Raw genomic sequence first — 25,721 nt, forward strand, 5'->3', positions numbered from 1 at the left:
AACTCCCAGCACGCTCTGACAGCTGCAGATCTTCAGGGAGTTGTAGTTTTCCCCACAAATTAAATTCCACAATGAACCTTCTTAAAGGGGTTGTCCGAGTTATGTATGTAAAGGGCAAAAAGCAAAGTTTAAAGGGCATCTTGAAAGGTCCCCTGTGGTGAAAAATAACAATGCAGCTGATATTCACTGCTCCCTGTGCCCCACTTCGCCCCCGCCAATATCTCAAGGTTTTCATTGTGCTGTTTGTCTACAGGCTGCACTCAGCCTGTGACATCCCATAAATCTGCTGCTGCAGCCAATGACAGAGCTCAGCAATTATCACTGAGCACTCTCATTGGCTGCAGAAACTTGTTTGGAGACGGCTCAGGCTGACTGCAGGGAGACCCTAAGTCAGTGGCTGGGGCCAAGTGGTGAATATCAGCTGCTTTGTTATTTTTAGGGGACCTATTGAGATGCCTTTTACATAACTCAGACAACTCCTTTAAAGGAGTTGTGCCAAATTATAAAGTTTGGTTGGTCAGGGTCTGATTACTGGGACCCTCATCGATCTCAAGAACAAGGGTCCTGAAGGTCCCCACGTGAATACAGTGGAGAATGTGCATGTATGCTTCTGCTCCATTAATTTCAATGGAATCATTGGAAATGGCTAAACACAAGTACTCAGCAATCTCAAGTGCTTCAATTGAAATGAGTGGAGTGGCAGCGCACATGTGCAACCTCCGATCCATTCATGCGGGTCCCTTTAGGACCCTTGCTCTCAAGATACGTGTGGGTCCCAGTATTCAGACCCCACTGACTATAAAGTGATCTCAAGTCCTGTCAATCACGGATAACTTTATAACTTGGCACAATCCCTTAAAGAGTGAGGTCACACAAAAACCTTACTGACCGGCAGCTTAACCACAAATCTGTCAGAATTTCCGAATTTAATTTTAATGACCACATAGTTTTAACCCTTTCCAATCCACTGTCTGACATCTAAAGACATTCTGATTGAAGGCTGTACAGCTTCCGATGTCGGAAGACGTCCGGCAGGGTATTCTTACTGTATATTACTGGCTGCTCTGTTGTTGGGGGCCTCTCCAGCATATCCCATACCGCAGTACTGGCTCTAGCCAACACATGGCGCCACTGTATAATGGCAGAAGGAGAAAGCCCCCTAGGAAACCCTGAATCCAAAATTAGATTGCAAAGGGTTAATTATAAAACTGATGTTACCTGTACAACGTCAGAGCCATTAAAATCAATTCGAAAACGTAGTTGTTTTAAGACATTATTGCTTTTGGACATGTAGGTGTGACCATTATGTGTGATGGTATTAATGCCACCTCTGGGATCCTCACTAGAGATGATCGAACATGTTCGGCCCCGCCCCTTTTCGCCCGAACACCGAACTTTGCGAGTACTTCCGTGTTCGGGCGAAAAATGTTCGGCGGTCGCCGTGGCAGCGCGGGGGGGTGCGGCGGGGAGTGGGAGGGAGAGGGAGAGAGAGAGGGCTCCCCCCTGTTCCCCGCTGCTGCCGCCCGCGCTGCCACGGCGACCCCCGCCCCCCGGCGGCCCCCGAACATTTACGCCCGAACACTGAAGTGTTCGGGAAAGCCGGTGTCCGGGTGCGTAAGTGTCCGTAACGGACACGTTCGATCATCTCTAATCCTCACCTATCAGGCAAACAAGGGTCAACCAATTCCTGCCTGCTACATGCTCCATATACTTCAGTGGAGACAGGGCCGCATGCAAATACAGCCACCTTACTATTTAAATGTATGGAAAATGCAGTGGCTGGAATTTAGCGAATGATTAGATGTAGAGAAATCTTATTAGTCAATTACATTGTAATTTGAATAATAAAGCTGGCCATGGCCATACGTGATAACTACTTGTCTAATTCTTTACTAACATAACCATTGAGATAATTGGGCTCCTCATTGCAGTCTGAGTCAGAAGTGTAGTAAGAGGCACTTCTCCCATTGATTTTAATTGGAGTGATGTTGTCTATTATACTTTCTACCTTGGCCACTTATGACAACTTCAGGCCCCACTTCACTAACAGTTGACTGGAAGACTGTTTGACTGTGGAGATCCGTGCCAATCAACTATTCATGATCTATCCTGATAGGGTTGGTCGTCAATAATAAGGGCCAGGAATATCATTTGAATCCTGTTGTCATAGGTGTTCAGCATATTCAGATTGATGACTTTTACGGTTTAGAAGTATAAACTGTCTCATCCAACCCCGAACTACAACTCCCAATATGCCCTAACAGCCAGGAATTGGAGACCACAGATCTATATTATGTACATAATTTCATTATTGTACAATTCTAGCAATATATATTTGCACATTACAATGACTACTTTACATACTTGCAGGAGGCCCTGAGCCTCCAGGTTTGCAGGTCCAGGTGCATTTTCAATCCCTATTGCTTTGCCACTAGCGCCAATTATAAATATTTCCCCTGTTGTCCCAGCATGAAGAATTGGCAAAGGTTCCTATGATTTACTGCAGTTCATTGTGCAAAGAAAGGATTAATTCTCTGTATTTACCCAACATTGGTTTTATATTTTTTCCATTTACTATAATTGCTCCTCGGCTACAGTAAATCAAATGTTTTCATTTTTAAAAAACTCACAAATCAGCATATATATATATATATTTATATCAGCATGTATATATTTATCTATATATATAGATATATATCTATCTATATATATATATATATATATATATATATATCTATATATATATAGATAGATAGATAGATAGATAGATAGATAGATAGATATAGATAGATAGATATATATATGTATATATAGATAGATATATATGTATATATAGATATATTCATGTAATTAGCATATGCTTTCTGCTAGTAAACCTCCTGACGTTAGACGTAGTCGGCCAAACTTCCACTGAAGTGTTAATAAAGTAGCTGAGAATCAAGTTCCCACCAGGTAACAAAGTCTTGCTGTTATATTTTTAATGCCAATGACAGCTTTACCTTTTATTGAAAGGGTTGTCTCCGGGTATGACATGGGTGCTGTCAGGTCCTATGAGGAAGCTGATCCTATCGTAGAACGACCTGGCAGCCTGCTGGGACGGTGACTGCTGGCTCTGGCTGATAATGTCCTGTGGATCAGGTAGGCCTCGGCAATACGGCTGATTCTGGCAGGCGCTCTGTAAGCAGCAGTCTGGGTCCATGCAGTCGATTAAGCCATCTGCCAGAAGAAAGTACCTTGATTGAATTCACACTCGTCAGGATTATACTGTCTTTATTTTATTAACACCTTCATCCCTGATCTATATCCGTCATCATGCAATTCTTTCTCGACGAAGCTAGAAAAATGAGTCAACGTTTGTCGGAGAATTGATTCCAGCAGCGCGCTAAGCTACCTTTAAATATGTTATCAAGAGACGAGATAGGAAGGGATAGGTCCTATTTGATGCTACAGCTCTGCCTATTTGAGACGAGGTAACCATACAGAGATCCGCTGGAGTGCCTGTGTTCTCCGAGCGCTGAATTTAATTAGATTAAGCAGTAGCATGAGCCCTCGCTCAGAAGCTGATACACTGTAGCACATCCTCCACACTTCCATTTGCTAGAATGTGATTTAGATGTTGCAATAGTGCAGGGTTTAATAACCGTTATCAGTACGAGTATCAGCAGGACTGTGTCAGCCAGAGTGATTTAGAGCTGTCATATGCCCGCTAATTTAGCTTAGTAATGTTTCTATTCTAAAACTCAATTTTTTTGAAATGTAGCTACCCATTCCTTATATTCCTTGGGATGATTAAGACTCTGGAAAATATATATAATGGGAAATACTGAAACCGCAGCGCTGCAGATGAGATGTAAGAAGACATCTTTTGAGTGCCATCAAATGGAACCTGCAGAAGATCTGTCAGGCAACATAACAGCGGCATTTCTCTACCGCGATGGCATGATATTACAGGCTGAATATGCTATAGGATCCCAAAATAAGAAGTCATATGAAATATCTCTATATCCTAAAGGGATATAAAGTAGCATTCTGTGATTTATGACAATATAAAGTTCACTTATTCTCTTGGGTATCATAGGGTATGGTTCCAAGGGGAAAATACTAGCATTTAGTAATTCATCTTTGTTAGTTTATAAAAAGCAAATGTACATCTGGCATGTAGTGTGTGGGTCATAAAAACTGCATGAGATTGACACATTCTGAACTAATCAGCTGGAAATGCATTTTTTACAAGCCTCTCTGCTGACATCAATCAGAGGAAGGATCTCATTTTCACCAGCCAAGATGCAGGGACATACTGTTTGTTATTTTTGTGTGGAGTTTATCAGCAACTTGCCCAAGCGAATGACGGATGGTTATGAATCTGGCTCTATATAACTGGAGAAAACATTTCTCATTCTGTCTCTGCACGTCAGTAGCCTCTATTATCTAGTATAACCAACAGAAACCACTCGCCCCAGCCAGACTGAGCTCAAGTGAAACTGCTCTGGCTGACTGCTAGTTCATACTCCATTTATTTAACCCCATTGGGATGTATCGAAAGACAAGTGCACGCCGTATTGTGGAAAGGGGATTGTTCAAACGAGACTAAACCCAATAAGGACGTAGACAATACAGCATTAAGGCCAGATACTGGACTATCATTATGGCTAGAGCGTCTTCTTGCCACTTTATCAAGAAATTCTCCATGGACGTAGGACTTTACTACTACGCTATGAAGATCAACAAGGCTCAGTGTCAATTATAACCACCCAGAAAGCAATGAGCCATTAATGCCTGACTACAGTACATCAGGTTCAAGTGGCCGTAGACACAAGATCAGCTTAAAGAGGTTATTCCAAAATCTAACGTTATCCCCTATCCATGCTTGGCCGGGCTGTGGGAATATTTTGGCTACAGCCTGGAGTTTGCCATGACTGTTGAATTCCTCATAGCTATTCTAACTCCACCGTACTGTATGATTTACCTATCTCTAATCTTTTTTCAGTATCCATTAGTATAATAAAATAAAAAGAAACTGAGCAGGGAATATTTGTCTGATATCTTGATTTCTATGTTTTTGATGATTGAACATCTTAATGATGTGTATATTTCCCAGCAGAAGGTACTGGCAGCAATAACCAGAGATTTATAAGATAATCTAAACTTTGCCCTAGACTTCACAGGTATGGTTATAGTGAAGACATTATAAAAAAGAAAAATACATATATTGACACACATTTGCAATGCCGGAATCTCGGTTCAATGTCTCAGCAGATTTGCCCTCATGATTGCTGAGTGGTGCTTAATGTGTGCCGATAGCACAAGCCGCTTGTTTCAGTAATTGTGTCGAGACACAGCTGTAGACTTATGGCAGGTCATTGGGTGAATCTCTTGGAAGTTTTGCTGCCCCCTGGAGTTTTGGGAACGGCTGCAATATGTATCATGGAAATACTTTGCAGGAGCAAATTGCGCTTAGGAGATTGGAATTGAAATAAATAAATCCCATTCCTTACAAAGAAATGCTTATGTGCCAAACACAATCCAATCAGCTGCAGTTTTGAATAGCCAGAGCTGTAATCACTAACAGCACTCAAGGGCTACTTAAATAAGATGCAATATTCCTGTTCGAAATGCCTTTGAGTGGCATAAATGCCAAAGCCGATGGTATAAGCTACAAATGTGGCTAGTGAAGGCGCAACACATTTGTATGCTTCTGGGAAGGTTGTAATAAAAGTCCTCCACTTTTATGGGGTATGTTTATAAAAAGATCATAAGAATTTTCGTTCTTTCTAAATAATTCATATCTTTACTAAAGATACATGTGTGAGTTGATACAACTGGTATTATGGACTATTTTAATTAAGAATTTAATTTAGCGTGGGGGAAAAGGGGACTTCTGGCGACTCCAACAGTGATCTCAGGACAGAGCTCCATTATTATGATCAATCGTCTTGTACGCAATTTTATTAGTAAGCCTTGTGTCTTCGAAATATGTGCTTTGTTATATCTTCTTCAGTATTGGGGATGGAAGGATGCTAAAGGCACCTTTACACTGAGCAACTATAGTTGACCAGAAAAGTCATTGAAGAGTCTAAACCATAATTGGTCGAAAGCTTTTATACTGAGCAAGAATCCTTCATTATTAGTTCTGGGAGAAAGTGAGAAATATAGATAGGAAGAGAGAGAAAGACAGGGAAAGAGAGGGGTTGATTGACTCTTCAGGCAGATTCTTTCACAAGTTATCCAAATATAATTGACTATGCCTTTACACTGGGTGACTTATCATTGACCAACAATGATTGTACATGGGACAATTGTAGTCTGCATTCGCTCCTTTAAGAAATTATTTGGTCTATAGCTGTTCCGTGTATAGGTACCTACAGCTAGATGGATTAGATCTTTCCTATGATTGCATAAGAGATGATTCAGAAACTGGAAAAAGTAACAATCCTTTTGTGAAATATACTGTTGCCAAGCAACTTTTCAAGTTTTGCATCCTCCCACCAGGGCATACTGTAAGGTAAATTATCAGTTTTCGTATCTATTTTTCTTTTCAATTGAAGACAAATTCAGCACCATGCAGCAAGTCACCGATTCCCCAAACTCTTCTGTTCTTTGTATCACCTTAAAGTATAAACATCTTCCTTAATACATCAGTTCGTGCCACTCCAGACCTGTTGGCGTTCTGAATACATTTCAAACAACAATGAAGTCCTAAAAGTCATCGGCATCAACATAGCTTCAATACAATTCATAATCATCCTCACATTCCCCATATGAAATGTCAAATTGAAAGGACTCACAATAAGAACACATCGCTTTGAAAAAAAAAAGATGGAGCTTAGAGGCATTTGTTCAAAATATATCTATAAGCATCGGTTTTAAACTGGGAAAGAAAAAAAAAAAAAAAGGTCATGGAAGGCCCACATCATAGAGTCTAGTGAGATTTGAATGTAGCTGAAAAAATAGCGAGTTTCAGTCTTGTAAGAATCCATTTCATATAACAATGAGGTGTGCTGACAAAATGTCAGATGGCCATCAAAAGTAAATACATGTAAAAAAATAGAATAGATATTTCATCTTACCTCCTTCATTGTCCTTACTGTCGGTACACAATGTTTCCATGGCTACATCACATCCCGCTCCTCTCCAACCTGGCTGGCACATACAGTGCCATCCATTTTGGTCTAAAGTACATCTCCCGTTGCTGTTGCAGAGTCCCGGGCAACCTTCTGCAATGACACAGAGATAAGGAAAACATCAAGTGATCTGGGAATTCCATGTGGCTGCCGCTTCATTGAACAAAACGTAAGACACTTACAGGCCTTCATCAACAGCATAAACACTGTAACAGCACATGAAGTGAGAACGACATTGCACCAATCATAAATAGTCTTCTAATTAGATGTAAGGTATAGCGAGGAGGGCAAGAAAGGTCTATTTGGCCTAACATCATATGCTCCTGCTGACCAGATAACATGGTGTCTTTGGAATGTCCTCTTTCCAAACCAATTGTTAGCAAGCAGAAGACTAGTTTTGGTTTTCAGATTAATATTGAGCCATTATTGTAGGCGGTACAAAGAATTTGAGTGACTCGGCTCGAAGAAAAGACCAAAATATCAGTCAATTCTGGAAACACTCAATTCGAGATGTTTTAGGAAACTCTAAGAATCTTTTGTTCTAAGCTTGAAGGCCATCAGCCTCGGTATTATCTGGTCTCAGGGCAGCAGTGCCTTCATGTGAATTTACAGTGCTTTCCATAACTACACAAAGTACCCGCCAAAACAATTGGTGACGGTACTTTGTGCCGAGAGTACATTCCTTGTTCACATAAGAAGCAAAAGCCCAGAAATAAAGTGAAGCAGCTTAGCGACTAGTCTAACAGACATCGGAGGAGGGAGTCAGGCTGCAAACAGAGGGGACAAAACTGGACAGGATTTCCAACTTAACATAGGAGCTGTGCAGATCTGTTTACTTAGGACGGACAAAATGAAATACCAGAAGGACCACGAGAAAAGACATTGATAAGACTCAACAAAAACACGGTAGTGACGTGCTTCAAGACATAGAGCAGAAAGTGAGGTTTTCTTTGTGACAGTCTCCCTAAGGCCTTTGCAGTGTTACCTTTATATCCTATCTTGTCTGCTTTTATGAGCAAGAAGGGAAAATTTATGAAACAAATTACAATAATTTAATAGATCTGAGTATTAAAAGGTTTCAAATGTCTTCAAGTCTGACAATACATATAAAAAATTAACATAATAAACGAAAGAGAAAAAAATAAGCAATGTTCAATGCTCTTTACACTGAAGAGAATTGTGCCAATTATTGTATGAAAGAAGGAAAAATCTAATTACGGTTTTGCTTCTTTTACTTTTTAGTAGAAGTTTAACTCTGATACGGGGACTTTCTTTTAATGTATTTTTTAAATATAGTATCTGCCAAGATGGTTACACTGAGTGTATGGATGGATGGATGGACATTAAGGGATGTCACTACCAATTATCCAACTTTTTGTAAATTGTTTGGAGACCGGCTAAGACGATTAAACAGTTATGGACTTTTTATATGAAGTTTAAGTATTTTTTGGTTTACAAAGCAATGTTATATTGCTAGGTAGCTGAGGTGATTTGAAAATAAAAAAGTTAGTCTACTCCTGAATAAGTGTATCTTATACAAAAATATTCCTTAGTAGGGTTCCCTTTTTATGACTGATTGGGTGATAGGGGATTTCCAACCTACCAATACTCTTCCAGTTCTGCAGTGGACCTCCTCCAGAGCTCCCGAGCAAACCTTTGCAGACTGGGTGCTATAACCACACCATTGTGTGATGTATTACATAGAGAAGAAAATGTCTGGAAGCACCAAGTTTAGGAAGCATTGGAATAGATTGCTATAGTCTGTGTCACAAAGAATGCAGCCGATAGCAGCGGCACACTGCACCATTTGTGGTTGAGAGATTGGTCATCTAAGACAAATGTCACTGGTGCTGATCTTGTGATTGACTCTGTTGATCGGAGGAGAGGTGTTGAATGCACTCACTCCAAAAAATGCTTGAGTGATAGATTCAATGCTGTTGCTATCGACTGTATTCTTTTCATGGGACAGACTATATAGTAAAGGAATAGACTGCTAGCATAACTGTATAGACCTCACTCTGATCTTGGAAATAAGGATGCTTAGTACTCAATACTTGATGAAGGGGAACATGAAAGTGAGGAAATCTTGATTTAAGAATTGTTTAAACAATTTTAATTCATTTTTTGAATATGGGCTTCTCTGCATAAGACATGGAGTCTGAGAATGAGTAATGCATAGAAGACATCAAGTTTCTTATATCATGAGTATAACAACAGTATATACAGCTAATGCCATGACAAATAACAAAATGAAGGTGTTTACACACTAAATGGATAAAAACAAGAAAAAAAAACCATTAGGTTGTTAACAATATTGTGTCCATTAAACATGTATCATCAATAATACGGCTTAGGAGGAACTGATTACCTATCATGGTTAAAAAATACTAAACAAGAATTAATATGTTATTAGTCTGTACACACAATGCAAATTAGTGTTTTTCAACTCCAGTTCTCAAGTCCTCCGAACAGGTCAAGTTTTCAGGATTTCCTTAGCATTGCACAGGTAATGTAATTAGGGTCAATGCCTCAGAAATTCCAACAGGCGTTCTCTCTATAAGATATCCTCAAATCATGAGCTGTTGGGGTAGATGAGGACTGGAACTGAGGAAGCATACAAGTAGAGTGGTCTTCTGGAATTAATACCATAGTACAAAACTCAAACTCCATGTGATATGTCAGAAAAAAGACCTACAATCTTACGAATGTGCCAAGACAGTACCAGCACATATCAGGAGAGCATGACCCTATCTGACCTATAATATTTGTCTATGTACAGTATCTATCATATATCCATTGTATCTATCCATCGTATCTATCTATCCATCGTATCTATCTATCTATCCATCGTATCTATCTATCTATCTAATATCTATCTATCTTATATCTGTCTATCTATCTCATATCTATCTATCTCATATCTATCTATCGTATCTATCTATCTATCTCATATCTATCTATCTTATATCTGTCTATCTATCTTATATCTATCTATCTATCTCATATCTATCTATCTCATATCTCTCTCATATCTATCTATCTATCTATCTCCCATCTCTCTCCTATCTATCTATCTATCTCATATCTCTCTCATATCTATCTATCTATCTCATATCTATCTCATATCTATCTATCTATCTCTCTCATATCTATTTATCTATCTCATATCTATCTATCTCTCTATCTCATATCTATCTCTCTATCTCATATCTATCTCATATCTATCTATCTATCTCATATCTATTTATCTGTCCATCTCATATCTATTTATCTATCTATCTCATATCTATCTATCTCTCTATCTCATATCTCATATCTATCTCATATCTATCTATCTATCTATCTATCTATCTAATATCTATCTCATATCTATCTATCTATCTATCTATCTCATATCTATCTCATATCTATCTATCTATCTATTTATCTATCCCATATCTATCTATCTCTCTATCTCATATCTATCTCATATCTATCTATCTATCTATCTCATATCTATTTATCTATCTATCTCATATCTATTTATCTATCTATCTCATATCTATCTATCTATCTCATATCTATCTCATATCTATCTATCTATCTATCTATCTCATATCTATCTATCTCATATCTATCTATCTCTCTATCTCATATCTCATATCTATCTCATATCTATCTATCTATCTATCTCATATCTATCTATCTCTCTCTCTCTCATGTCTATCTATCTATCTATCTATCTCCCATCTCTCTCCTATCTATCTATCTCATATCTATCTATCTATCTCATATCTATCTATCTCATATCTATCTATCTCATATCTATCTATCTATCTATCTCATATCTATCTCATATCTATCTATCTAGTTATCTATCTCATATCTATCTATCTGATATCTCTCTCATATCTATCTATCTGATATCTCATATCTATCTATCTCATATCTATCTGATATATCTATCTATCTATCGCTTTCTCTCTCATATCTATCTACCTATCTATCTACCATGGTATTTAAATGGTTAAGAGCTAAGACCTTGATTAAATTTTACTAACAATATGAAACCGGGCCATCCAGCTATTAACAAGGATATTATGTCTCCCTGACTCCAGTCTAATTATTAGCTGCGTTATCTTTGCAAATTGGAGGGCATATTTTGCTTAGCAAGCAGTTTTTAAAGCAAGGTACTTTATAAAGCTGAATGTGCCCGTTGCTTTTTATTTCTTCCTTAAAATGTGGTTCCTAATTGACTTTTATCCCTGCATAACTTGATACAAAATGTTCTAATGGGCTCCGTTTCCTCCTTATAATTAGAACTTTCAGAGATGAGAGGGCTGCTGTCTTAGTTAACCTGTTCAGTGGGGGACGTAACATTTGTTGTAGGTCAATGTGACAGTGATGGGGAAATTATAGCACTGACATTTTTAAAGGTGTATTAGAAATACATTAGAACGTGAAAGTGCTCACCCATGCAACACCAGCTTTAGCACAGATATTGTATTCTGTATAATATCTAGATATTGGATTGTACGGAAATAGGCAGCAACAAAAGACACAATGGCAACCTCTGGGGAACATGCACACAAGGGCCACATTTAAATTCAGGATCGAGCGATGCAGAGGGTAGAGCAACATTTCAACAGCTCCAAGATCTTCTCTCATGACGGCCATCTTTAATAAATATGTCATTTGCCATTTAAAGACTCTCAAATGATTGAACTGCATCAGCATCAATTAGAATCACAGACTAATAGAAGTGGAGATTGTAAATATAGAGAGATGTCTGTGTCACTTCTGGGAAAAGTTTTCAGATTTTTATTAGTTATAGCTGTTAAATTTTTTAGGATATTTTTGGAACGATGGAACTTTTCTCCTTTGACACAACCCATGGCTAGGTTGTTTTTTTTCTGATGTTCATGCTTAAAGATGGCTGCCTTTAACTTGCATTACAATTTGCCAAAGTGACTTTGGTCGCATTGTTTAAATGCTGTAAAATTGATCATTGCTGTAAAGTGATAATTACCAATGTTGAGAACTAAAGCATGTGAATTGGCATAGCATTGTTGTAGGCGAGCACCTTCATTTTACATCATTAGCAAGTACTTGGTCACAAATACAATGGATTCAGAGTTGTTATTTCTTGAGTGGCGACACAAAACCTTCTCAGCTACTCAAACAAGCACATTTTTAAAATTATTTTTTAGCTTAAAAGTACAGTATTGATCATACCTGTTTTGGTTTCAAATATTGGTTTTTTTAACATGAATGGAATAGATAATATTAAATATAATTACAGTTTTTTTTTGTGGGGGGGACTTTTCGCAGAGTAATTGTTTAGTTTTTGCAGATCGCACTTTATAGTTATGTTAGGCTACAATACTACAGCTGATGTTCATGCTCGACTTCCGCCTGAGTACAAGATGGACAGAACTTGTATTGAAAAGGAACCCTTTCATTTTAATGGGTTGATTCACATGTGCGATTTTTCACTTGGACCGACAGTCCGAGTTTAAAAAATTTTTTTGCACATCCTTTTTTTGTCTAATTCTTGTTCAATAGTTATTTTCTATAAGGGTGTTCAAAAAACAGATTTCACTTGCATGCCATGCTAGTGCGATTTGTTTTTAACACGTTACTATGTGGATCACATGAAAAAAAAAAGAACCAGATAATCCAGATCAGTAAAAATCATGTGTGAAAATGAATGTAAAACGGATGCAACTTGCAAAAACACTTAGCAAATGCATGAAAATCGCATTAAAATCACAGGAGAAATAGTTGGCTGCCATACTATCGTTAGTGGGAACTGTTGGCTGTGTTATACAGTAACAGAAGAGTCTGTGAAGTCATGAAAGTTAGGCCAGTTTCACATCTGTGTTGGAACCTTTGGCTGGAGATTCCGTCACAGATCCGGCTCAAAATACCAGAAGACAAAGAGCTGCATTCAGCACTTTTTCTTCCGTTCAAAAGTTGGGCAGCTGGGCAGAAGGCAGAGGGACCCCATTATAGTCAATGGGATCTGTCCAGCGCTGTTTGGTTCCATCCAGAGCCAGAGCCATTCAGCCGTGGGGATTCTTCTTTCCTGCACCCCGAATGGCAGAGGAAAGTGGAATCCCCGGCACAGATGTGAAGCCACCCTTATATTGGTCTTTATTTTTACAAAATGGGCATATGCAATCAGTATGTATAAGACTCATTTTTGGCCTCAATGTAAAGGTGACCTTCCCGGAAAAAAGACATGTATATTATTGACACGACCAACAATGGGCCCTTTCTCTGTGACAGTTTTATTAATTTACAATTTTCCACCAAGCGTATGTTCCAGACGTATATAACCGCATGCCTGTATATCTGTAATTGACGTCTACGTCTATATAGTTATATTGAAAAGAGTAGGCAGCTCTGCCTTTTAATACAGTTAAGGAAAAGGTAATAGTATTACACGTATGACAAAGGGGCACCTTCTTGACATGACTTAGGGCAATGATTCTCTTTTGGCATGTTAGACATATATGGTGGAAAACCAGGAAAGAATTTAGGAAAAATGCAGGTTTTTATTATTTTTACTGTGCTTTTGTTATGCAAAAAATGCCAAATGTTAGTTGTAGGTCAGTAGGGGGCTAAGAAACCCACTACAGAGTTATTATAATGTCATCATTATCCCTCACTTTGAGTACATTTATATGGGTCCATAACATTTTTTCTCAAAACGTTGCATGCTCTAGATATGACTTTTTAAATGCACTTTCCTATAGACTTTTCTATAGGACTAGAAAACCACATGAATAAAATGTATGTTAAAGGGGATGTCCAGTTATTGGACATTTCTGCAATAGCCCCAACTGCCTTAAAATAACAAACAGAGCAGTAGTTACACATCCTCTGCTTCGGGGATCTATCAATGTTACCTCACCATTCTCCCGGTGATTGTTGTGGAAGATGACATCAATGAAAGTCATCTGACCGCTGCAGCCAATCAAAGGCTGCTGCATCACCACCCATGCTCCTGATCCCAGGAGTTCAGAATGAAGATGCTGCAGTCTGCGATTGGCTGCAGCGGTCAGGTGACTTTCATCGATGTCATCTTCCACAACAATCACCAGGAGAATGGCAGGGCAACATCATTGGGTCCTTAATGCATAGGACAAGTGAATGCAGCTCTTTTTGTTATTTTAAGGCGCTACTGCAGAAGTGTTTTGTGGTAACTGGACACCCCCTTTAAAATAGTCTGCATACAAAATGCCACTAAAGCAGCTTACAAAAATGCATGAAATTCAAGGCATATTCTATAAGTCTTAAAACACGCTGCAAAACAGTATGTGTGAAGGAAGCCTAAATGTGACACATTATTTACATGCAATTGATTAAGATATTAAAGAGGACATCATTATCAACTAGCGAGGAAAATACACAGTGAGCCACTGGATAACATGTAAAGGACATGGACTATTTTGGACAAATGAGGGCAACACTAAATATGCTAAAATAAACTTTTTTAAAGTGGAAGAGTAATATAAATTGAAAACAAATAAGGGTAAAATATAAAATATCTCATATCTGCTTATTGAAATAGTTAATTGAAATAGCTAATGCCAAGTACATATCTAGTATGGTATCTAGTATAGCCATAGCATTTCTTACTGGGAAATTATACTCTGCATGCAGTTGAAAATACTTCAACACAATGAAGTTTAATGCTACTTTACCATTGGGAAAAGTGTGTTGATTTAGTTAATTTTAAGGGGCATATATTTAATATTGTAAGTGTAATCATATCCAGTAAGAGAACTTGAAGGGTTGTTCTAGAGAAGAGAAAACATTTGAAATTCTATACAGTATATGACTACTTCACATTACCCACGTTTCATAGATTCACTAAAGGAAAATCAAATCTAGTATGCGTCAGATATAAAACCTTATCTGAGGAATGCTTTTAAATACTCAGCATGAGCAGGTACAGGGCAAAGGAATTGAAATAAAATAAAATGACAGTAATTTATTTCCCTTCTAGTGCCAGCAGAATGATTGCATTTACCAGTACCGAAAATCAACACAAAGAAAAACCAAAAGTATGTAAAAACAATAAAAAAAAGAATTAGCAAATGCTCTACATGTAATAATGCACACATACAAATAGCATTGGTCGATTCAGGAGAGGAGGGTGGGGGTCATGATATTTAGCTGAGTGTATGACATATAGAAATTGGGGTAGATATTACTATATACTCCAATTTGTTAAGGTTAAACAAGCAGAAAGAATACAGTACCTTTAACTATTTTATCCAAATAGTGAGCTTGTGAAGTTGAGAAGGGGAGAAGAACAAGATAGACATTTCAGGACATTAACTGTTAGCAAATGCATGCAGAAATAAAGATCATCTGAGGCTAAGAAAGGTTAGAGGCAGAACTATTGGTCAAGATTTCCAGACCAGTCATTCATTGTAATGATCATTAACTTGCCCAACAAAGTAAAACAAACCTGATAATTCCATACATCAACCTTTATTTTGCTCTAGTGCCATTTAGATCGGCTCCCTTACTGAACCCCAGCTTAAGTAGGATGACATCTGGGTGAAATCTAACAATGGCCAATGATGATTACATATGGAATATGTGGTGTATGTGTACATATGAAAAACAGATTGCTACAATTACTGACCTGATGAAATAGATCTGCTAATTGAAAATTGGTTTAAGTATTTTGGCATTCGGTGTCAATTCTATCAATTGCTATTGGTAATTAGTGGTACATGTACACATAACTAATGGATGGCTATAGTAACCAGCCTGATTAAATGCATTCTTTCTTTGTTGGTTACGTCTTAATGTCAACTTTTAAAGTTTAATAGTAGATGGATCCTCCTCTATGAGTATGGTAGTATATAGGAGTCCTACAGTTCTGTAGTAAGGGGCCATAGGAAGTTTGTATGCTGTTATTTGGTGCCTCTGCATTAAAGGGAGAGTACTGCTGTTATATGGTATTCAATAGAACATGGCACACTTTTATCCTTATGGATTCCATAGACATCTATATAAGTAGTTAGATCTGGAGGTATGTAGTGGTAAAGCATAGGTTCATAGAGTTATATGGTTCTGTACAACTTGGTGCTTATTCTTAGCCATAAAGTACATGAGGCCTTTAAGGGAACTTGTCATCACCTTTGAGCCCTATAGACTATGTTATGGGGCTCAAATGTAAGAGGACGGGTAGTCAGAGGAGCAGTGTTCTATACTGACCAGATGCCCCCTCAAAGTTGATGTGAGCACACAACATAATTCTTCAGATGACTCTGTGTGACCGCTCTCCCATAGAGAAGAATGGGAGGGTGCACTCACAAAGCCATCTTAAAAGAGTCAAGCTGTGTTCATATGCCAACTTCGTAGGGACACAGCACAGAAACAGGTCACTTGGGGAGTATGAAACACAGCTCCTCAGGCTCCCCGTTCCCTCACCTTTGAGCAGCATAATAAAGTTTATGGGGTTCAAAAGTGATTACAAGTTAATCCCCTTCGAACCCCATTAAAGGTTCTTCACGTTAAAGAGCTGTTAACCCTTTTAACAACAGTGCTGTCCCACTGCCCACTATATACCCTGTGCAAGAATAAGATTTCAGGTACAGATACACATGTAGATAGAGGGTTTAAAGCCATTCACAAAAGGAAAGATATCAGATGGGGTCATTTTACTCTTGGCTGGGGTCACATCAGCGTTCTGTCACACGTTATTAAAGGAGACGTTTTCTTTTCTAAACAAAAAAGATATCCAACTGATGCAAACTGAAGCCAACAGATCAATGAAAAAAAGGGATCGGAAGCTTCAGTTTGCATCAGTTTTTAACAAATCCATTTCTTTTTGTCTGATTGTATTGTGGCTCTATTTCACAACTGCACATGTACAGTTATAGTAAACAGATCCATTAAATGGAGAACACAGGCGGGATACTTTCAGTTTGTATCCATTCCCCATAGAGTGCAATGTGAAAAAAATCCGAAAAGGTCAATTTCGTCCAGTTTCTGGGTTTTTTTGGATGGAAAAAAAAAATCACACAGATCATTCTTTTTTTCTACTGAAAAAAAAAATGGAAACCAGATGGATCTGAAACAAACTGAAACTAAATAAGTCCCATTGAAATCAATGGAGATTTTACTGCAGTTGTCTTTTCCCCCCTTTTTTCTGCTCTTAGAATATGTGTATTTATTATAATAAAACCCTAATGTGAACCCGGCTGCATGTGATCCGCTCCTCTTTTTATTTGTTTTCTATTAGAAAGAAAAAGTAAACTGCAAATACATTTTGTAATATTTTGTAACATCTTTGTGCAACGTACAACACATCCAGCCATCGAAACCAATCATTACCCCCCATGTGTGCCTGAACTGTTAGCTTTGTCAAGCATGCTTGACAAAGACCTGTTGTATTAGGTCGAAACGTCGCAGTTTTTATGCATTTTACTGGGGAATAAAGAAGACGATATTTGCAAGTTTTCCAGTGTGCTGGTCCTATCTTCTGAGTGAATTTCTCCTGTCGTTGTGGGGATCTACAAGTCCAGATCCATTTTCAGGACCATGCACCAGGAGCCTATCCACTCCTATCTATTACAAGGTTGTGCTGCTCTCCAATTCTGCTGAACTGTTAGCCTAGTCGTACTGCCTGATTCAAATATTCAAACTATTGAAACGGATATTTTAGAAAAGGGAACTTGCCTGGACCAAGGAATAGTGTTATTAGACGTACACAGCACCATATGTATGCCTAATAATAGAAAATGACCAGACAAATGCCTCCCTTTACATACGCTGAACACCCCATTCACATAAAGCAGTTGCCTAATCCTCACAAAAGACCTTTGGGTAGAGGTATATTTTTTGTCAGTCTCTATTGCACTGATTGCTGCTTTTGTCCTTCGTAATAACAGGCATAATCACAGCTGGAAAAATGCAATCTGATTTTACTAGATATTTCTAGACAAGACTCTTACCAGTGAAAATTATAGAATAGGAACTGTGGAGAGGTTTAAAAGCTCTCTGATGCAAGCCAGGCTATAGCAAAGCAGCCACTCCAATTTCCAAGCCCGGAGTATCGAGCCAGATCACAAGAAAGCGGAGTTTGAGGGAGGAATAATTCTCCCACACGCTTGCACAACCTAGCAATTCTCCTGCGCAGACACAGGCAATTATGCAAAACACTGAGCAAAGTTATGTGTAGTAGTTGTCTAATGTGGCGGTAGATGCTCCAATGGCATCCTTGAGGCCACCCGTGGTGTTTAATTTGGATTGGTGGAGCAGAATCAATGGTCAATTGTAGGTATTGAAGTAAAGGTGAACAACAACAATTCTTGGGGAAATTTCACACAGTTTATCGGAAATCAAAATGGGCTTTGAAGATAAGAATGGAAAGCAATTGCTTTCTATGTTAAGTATTTATCTTTATATGTGTTTTCTCTATATAATGTTTGCTTTCTTGATAAACACAAGGACATACATATCATAGAGACAATCATACAGATATTGGAAGAGAAGACTCAGCTCTGGTTGGTTCCACAGCTTTATCTACTGAGTAGCAAGAACCAGTATGGGACTCCCCTATCCAGAGCAACTGCATTGCTAGCTAACAATGGCACTATAATTATGGTCACATTCTCATCTTTAACATGGGTCCTCTCTCTTCAATTACACTGCTGGTTAAACATTACCTACTTTTGGAATTAGAGGGGTAGTCCAGTTGTAAACTACTGATGTCTTATTCTTAAGAGGCCATCAAGAGTAGATCAGCAGGCTCTGCAACGCTTTGATGTGTATTGGAACTTTGTTGTAATACCAAACCTCAACAGTGCAGTAAGAATAGAGCTGTCTGCTTGCTGCAGCAATCAGCTCAACACATGAACACACCGACCTAGTGAACAGCTGATCAGTGCAGATCCTAGACAGCAGACCCCTGATGATCTACTGTTGATGACTAATCCTAAAAATAAGCTATCAGTAGTTTAAAACTGGACAACCCCGTTAAATGTATCCAATCTTATTCTGGTAAACCTAAGCAGAGATTTGGATTTCACTTCTTAAGGCCCATTTACACGGGCCAATGATCGCTAAAAGATCGCTCAAACGATAGTTTGAGTGACAGCTTTGAGCGATCATTTTGCATAAACTTTAAATTAGCTACTTAAGAGCAATTAGGTGTGCAAATGCAGCCTTAGCTGAAAGCAGTTAATAGGCTGAGGCTATCATCTGCATCCAGATCCTTTGTTCTCCACGGGGAAACAATGCTATCAGCACTCCTCGTGAAGAACTTCTGATGAGAGTGAAGGATGATTTTTAGGTTGGACTGAATTTAACGATCAGCTAGCAGTGCCTGAAAAGTGCACGATGGGCGCACATTTAAACTCAATGATTGCCTTTTAGCTATTTTTTTTGCGATCGTCGGCCGGTGTAAATGGGCCTTTAGCCAACAACTTGTCAGTATCTCAAAGGACAATCAATAACAGTGGTGGATCAATCAATTTATGCACTTCAAGCTAAAAAGTCAGGCTGCAACCAGCAGAGAAAAATGATAAATCACACGAACTACATATATTGCTGCAGCCAAATTTATAGGACACGTCTTCTGCAACTACTGCAATGCAAAAATACCCTAACAGTGTATATATATATATATATATATATATATATATATAAATATATATATATATATATATATATATATACACACACTGTATATATAATTATGTAATGTTTAGTAAAAAAAAAAGTTGTATTAGAAAAAATACTATTACGAATAGTAGATATTTTAGTGGCTGAGGATCCGGAGCTAACTGTAGCTAAAAGGGCCTCTAATGAGTTGTAGCAGCACCAACTTCAAAATAATATTCCTTTATATAAACAATGCTGTTTACAAACAGTTCAATAAATATACAGAAAGTCAAAGTTTTTGGTAATGACTGACATTCCTGGTTAATGCAGCAAAACATGATCACGGTTAAAGATGAGAACTGCTGTGAGTGTCAAATCACAGGAATTCTCGGTTTGCTCTCCACTTAAATGATTGCCTACTTAGCTTTCCTTTTTTACTTTCCAGCTCTGTAAGTCTTAACATCTTTTTCTTGACATGGGATATAATAACGATTGTGCGAGAACCTAAACCATCACAAATAAACAATCGTAGTATATATATAAAGATATAGCTTAAATGATTGAGATTTAGGACGATTTCAGAGGAGCGTATTTCAACTCTGTAATTGGTCCATATCTTGTAAACTGTAATACGGAGTTAATGTAAAGGATGTATCGATTCACATGGCTGCATTTTTGACGGACGTGTTTTAAAAACGCAGCGGCACCTAGTTTTGCCGTTTCAATGTTCTGAACTCCTGGCATCATACCAGGTGGTGATGTTGCGTCCTCTAATTGGCTGCATTGCTCACCTGACATTCGCTGTCAGTACAGACCGCGAGGGCTGCAGGAGCCTGTACACTGCTTACTAGTGGGAGAAGAGAGTAGGGCATTGCTTTTTTTTGGCATTTTATGGCATGGCCAGCTGTTTAATTTTTTTTTTTAATCGTACAATACCATTAAGGATCCATATTACAGACATGTGACCATACGCTTATCTGAAACAGGCCAAAGTGTGTGTGAGGATCATTGAGACAAGTGTACTTGAAGATGGGGGGGGGGTGTTGTTGAGGTAACTCAGCCTGGTGGCTTCTTCCTCATTTTGCTATGTGGCCTCCTTCTACAGTCCATACAGTTCTAGAGTCCATTACTTTAATAAAGTAATTCCCATATACACACCTTTTAGTTATATCTCTAAAGCTATGCCATGTTCATTATCATTATATAAATTGCTTACAGAATAAGTTTATTTTTTTGTATGTCTGTCTTAATAGAATTTTGTATTATAAATCACATTTAAAAGCATCTAATATCCATTTTTATAATTAAACGGTTGGAGCCAAAATAAAGTAAATGTCATGGCTAACCAGAGAAATAGTTAAGTCAATTAGACACATAACAGCGATGCCTCAAAGGCCTGAAGAAGCTATACTTGGCATACAACATTGTTATTCTAAGTGTCCTTTGCAGGGCATATAATATGTCAGAAAATGCTAGTTTCCCATTATACGTTCTGATCGTGGCTCCTCTAATGACTGCTATTAGCATCCCATTAAAGAGGCACCTAGGTATCATCCTTAGATTATTCATGCACTAGATTCACTAGATATGAGAAAATGAGACTAGTCTCTGAATAAGTATATTAAAACCATTTATTCCAATCAGCTGCTGTTTTAATCAGCAGGAACAGCATGCCCATTGATTTGATGTTCATTAATTGGTACTCACTGCACTATTTTATTACTGATTATGCTGTCATAATGGATTAGAACACTAAAACAATTTGTATTGCTACATATCAATCCCCCTCTATGAGTTCTATGGGGACTACGCGTGAACAAATCCCATTGTCATCACGTAATATTCCATTTATAGGGTTAATATTAAGCCCAGCAGGATCACTAATACAGATTTAGCAGGGATAATTAGACCGGTTGGTGCACATTAGACTACTTACATTTTTTTCAATACATTTTCCACAATTTCAGAATTTTTTGCCTATGCTGGCAGTTATCCCTTCTCTATTATAATGCCAATCCTGATAGTAATGTAAGTCGGCAATCACAAAGATAGGAACATTTCCTTGGATTTTCTTTTAGCCGTAACGATGGGAGATCATTTGAATGACATTGTTTCCTATAAAAGATGTTGCCACTCAAATACCAGTTGGATAAATTAGAGTACTGCCTGACTATCTATAGCCTTCAATGTAACAGCTGATTACTAAAGGCTGGCTCATGGAAAAAGCGGTGCTATTTTTATTGGGCCACTCGCACTTGCGGTTTTTTTCACGAACGTGATACGCACGTTAAGAAAAACGCAATATGTCCTATCTTAGCACGTAATACGCACCATTATAGGCTATGTGGATTCAACATACAAAGCAAACATGTTGATGTGTATTTGCTGTGAACTGCGTATTTTACACGGGAACTATACACCCATGTGAGTCAACAAAATACCTACAAACTAATTAGGATCATTTGTGGTAGTCCAATTAGAACACTGTTCATATTACATTTTTTTTTTGCTGCCACTTGATGTATACATCAAGGATAACTCCTGAAATGTATGTTAGATGGATGTTTGTGATGGATGCCATCCAGTGACTACAGTCTACTGCACTATTCTAGATCTTTTTGGGTGGTACTGTATATTGACATATTAGCCAGATGGATCTCATTTTAAATACCAACCTTTTATGCAGAACAGTATGAAATCCTTTGGAAAAAAATCAAGATATATGACATCCAATGACTCACCCCGGTCCAGTCTGGAACTTACCTCCTTGTAAAAGCAATATACGAAGCATAGAATATTTCTACCATGTATCCCTTCCCACAAATTCCTTCTCCTCCTATTCCCTATTCACTCCATTTACTCCTCAACTTCCTTTAACCTCCCTTCATTTCCCACCATTTTCTGCATTTTTATATTTGTATAAAATGAAAACAATATTAAAAATAAGCTTATTTCTATATTTTCCAAACAACATTATGTTTATGTCCTAAATTAGCAGCATCTATACATAGACACCAATGATCACTCCTGTGTTAGCATTGCATTCTCCTTTTTGTTCCATTCAAAGCTGTAAATGAACAAAAAGAAAAACATGTATCTGTGTGCAAAACCTAAACCCTACAATATTAATTCTACAATTATTTAAACTCGTGATGAACCCGAGCTGGAATAGCATCCAGGAACAGTTTTACCATTTTTGGAAGCGAACAGGATGCATGGGATGGATTTTATGGACTGTGCAACTTTACAGGTGTCCTGGCTTTTATTTCCACATAACAGATGCCAATTATTTTACACTGTCTTGTATCAGAGAGATTTATAACAAACAGAAAGAAGTATACAGAAAACACTATATAGATAGAATATATATATGTATATCCTCCAACCATCATAGTAACATAGTATGTTAGGCTGAATGAAGACAATGTCTGCCTAGTTCAGCCCGTTTCAACCCCTAGTTGATCCAGAGGAAGGCAAAAATCCCAAGAGACAAAGCCAATTAGCCCATTTGGAGGAAAATTTCTTCCCAGATCCGTAATGGCAATCAGAATAATCCCTGGATCAACTTTTGATAGTTCCTACCTAAATATAAGACCCAGAACTACAAACCCGCGGGGCACCTAATGTCTATATCCTGTAATATCCTTCTGCTCGAGAAAGACATCTAGTCCCCTCTTAAACTCCTCAATGAATTTAGCCATCACCACATCCTCAGGCAGAGAGTTCCACAGTCTAACTGCTCTTACAGTAAAGAACCACCTTCTATGTTGGTGATGAAACCTGCTTTCTTCTAGATGTAGTAGATGCCCTCTTGTTACTGTTACAGTCCCGGGTATAAGCAGATCCTGGGAGAGATCCTTGTATTGTCCCCTCATGTATTTATACATAGTTATTTGATCACCCCTTAGTTGTCTTTTTTGCAGGGTGAAAAGTCCTAATTTTGATAGCCTCTTTGGGTATTCCAGTCCTCTCATTCCATTTATTAATTTAGTTGCCCTTCAATGCTGCAATTAAAGAGGGACTATATGGGCAACTTGAAGTTTCAGGGCTCAAGTCAAACTATAACTTCTGCACCCACTGGTGTAACTATAGGGGATTCAGAGGATTCGGTTGCACCCGGGCCCAGAAGCCTTAGGAGGCCCATAAGAACTTTCTTCTCCATATAAGGAGCCGAGTACTATGAATAAAAAAGCATTATAGTTGGGGGCCCTGTTACAGGTTTTGCATTGGGGTCCAGGATCTTCAAGTTACGCCTCTGCGTTAAGGGTTTAAGAGAAGTTGGGGAGCCACAAGATAAACTTTTGCACCTGGGCCCATGAGCCTTTAGCTACGCTCTTGTCTGTACCCTTTTAACTTTTTCCCATATAATTACTAAGGTTTGGACATCTGTGTATAGAGAGACAGATACCAAGGACATTGTCTGCATATCACTGGATCATAATGTCCATGGTATTAATAGGCGATGAAACATTCTTTTCACTTTCATGACATTGTTGCGAGTTCTTATCAGCTAATCGAGGCTAAACATGACAGCAGAAGATATCCCGTCACAAGGCTCCATTGACTGACACATATGATGCAATACAATCCCAATATAACGGAACATCTTATATTTACAAATCACTTGCGCAAATCAAATGCACATTTCATTACTGTTACACGCAAACTCTTTTCACAAACATGACACTTTAACAGCTAAGTCCTCTGGGAAAAATCCCACTGAGTGACAGACCTGAACGCTACTTGGTAGTTTTTTGAATAATAGGACGAAAAAAAAAAAAGAGCAATGTCGCTGTTATTTTCTTACTAGTCATAATGTCTAATTATATCTCCATGTACTCTGCTGTATTATAACATTACCAGGCGCTCTCCAAAATTTCACATTCTGTTCCTTTGCGAATATAATCTTGTGGCTTTTTTCTCTGTAATTACCAATGACTCAATAAGTGCATTAGGAGCAGAGTCACTAAGGGGAATATAAGCCGGAGTGTAATATACACACAGAACAACAGTCTTAGGAAGAGCACAGTCAGAATGGGAAGGGCGATCGGGGAGGAAATGCTAGGCCGCATATGTGATTGGAATGTATCAGGACTCAGGAGAGATTTCCCAGTGTGGATTTTACCAGGAGAAACACACAAGGAAACACATATTGTGTTGTAAGCATGTCTTGGGACTCCTGCTCTGACAAAACCTGCCTCAAAGCCATTATCAGCTAGAAACATGCTGTGCTGTCTGGTGATGCTCTGTTATCCCAGATGTTATGCTAAAATAATACAGCATGCAGCAGGTAGGTAACGATGAAAAAGCAATAAACACTATAGAAACTTGGTTGCTAACCTACGGAGTATCTGACCATGGAGGCAACTGGATCTTATGGCACCACTGCCAACCAACAATATGTATAATGATCTCTTGTAAAGTCACATAGAAGACTCCCTAGACAAGTGTTTCCTAATGAATGGTCCAGGAGCCACATAAAATTATGAACATGTAGTACTAGGGTCAATACTGTATCACTGGTAGTTAACACTTGGGAGTTATAGCTTTAAAACGACCCTTAGGTCCCTAGAACAAAATTTGTCCAGGCACCAGAAAAGGGAGTTATATTACATGCTCACATGAGAAGTAATGGCCAATCAGAGGAGCATCTTAGGATACGAATAAACAGTGTGCATCAAGCAGTCTAAGAAACTGTATGGCCATTTTGGAAGACCACCAAATGACCCCAGGAAAAGACGGATCCATGCCACCATGCACATTGAAGAGAACAGAAGATAATATAACTTCACTCCTCTGTACCGCGTTGTCTTGTTGGAAGTATTGCTGACCAATATTGCCACATTGTCAACAGCACATAATTGTCTAAAATGTTAAGGTACACCGCCATGTTCGTAGTTCTTGCCACTACAACCAACAGACAGATCATGCCACGTAAAACATCCAAAACTGTAATGGCACTTCTGCCATACCTAAGAGTTGGCA

The 25,721-nt window shown here is 38.3% G+C and overlaps 1 protein-coding gene across 5 annotated transcripts in view; it reads right to left on the reverse strand.

The window, feature by feature from the left end:
- The window catches only part of TENM3 (teneurin transmembrane protein 3), a 550,183-nt gene that overhangs the window by 132,309 nt on the left and 392,153 nt on the right, over positions 1-25,721 (reverse strand). For all 5 annotated transcript variants that reach the window (XM_066573504.1, XM_066573502.1, XM_066573501.1 and 2 more), the window contains 2 exons: positions 7,068-7,214; positions 3,000-3,216 (listed from right to left, as the gene is read on the reverse strand). In XM_066573504.1, coding sequence (XP_066429601.1) covers positions 3,000-3,216; positions 7,068-7,214 — 364 coding nt within the window. The remainder of the gene's footprint in view (positions 1-2,999; positions 3,217-7,067; positions 7,215-25,721) is intronic.

Source organism: Eleutherodactylus coqui, chromosome 7 (genome assembly GCF_035609145.1).
Source record: "Eleutherodactylus coqui strain aEleCoq1 chromosome 7, aEleCoq1.hap1, whole genome shotgun sequence".
Classification (NCBI taxonomy): Eukaryota; Metazoa; Chordata; class Amphibia; order Anura; family Eleutherodactylidae; genus Eleutherodactylus; species Eleutherodactylus coqui.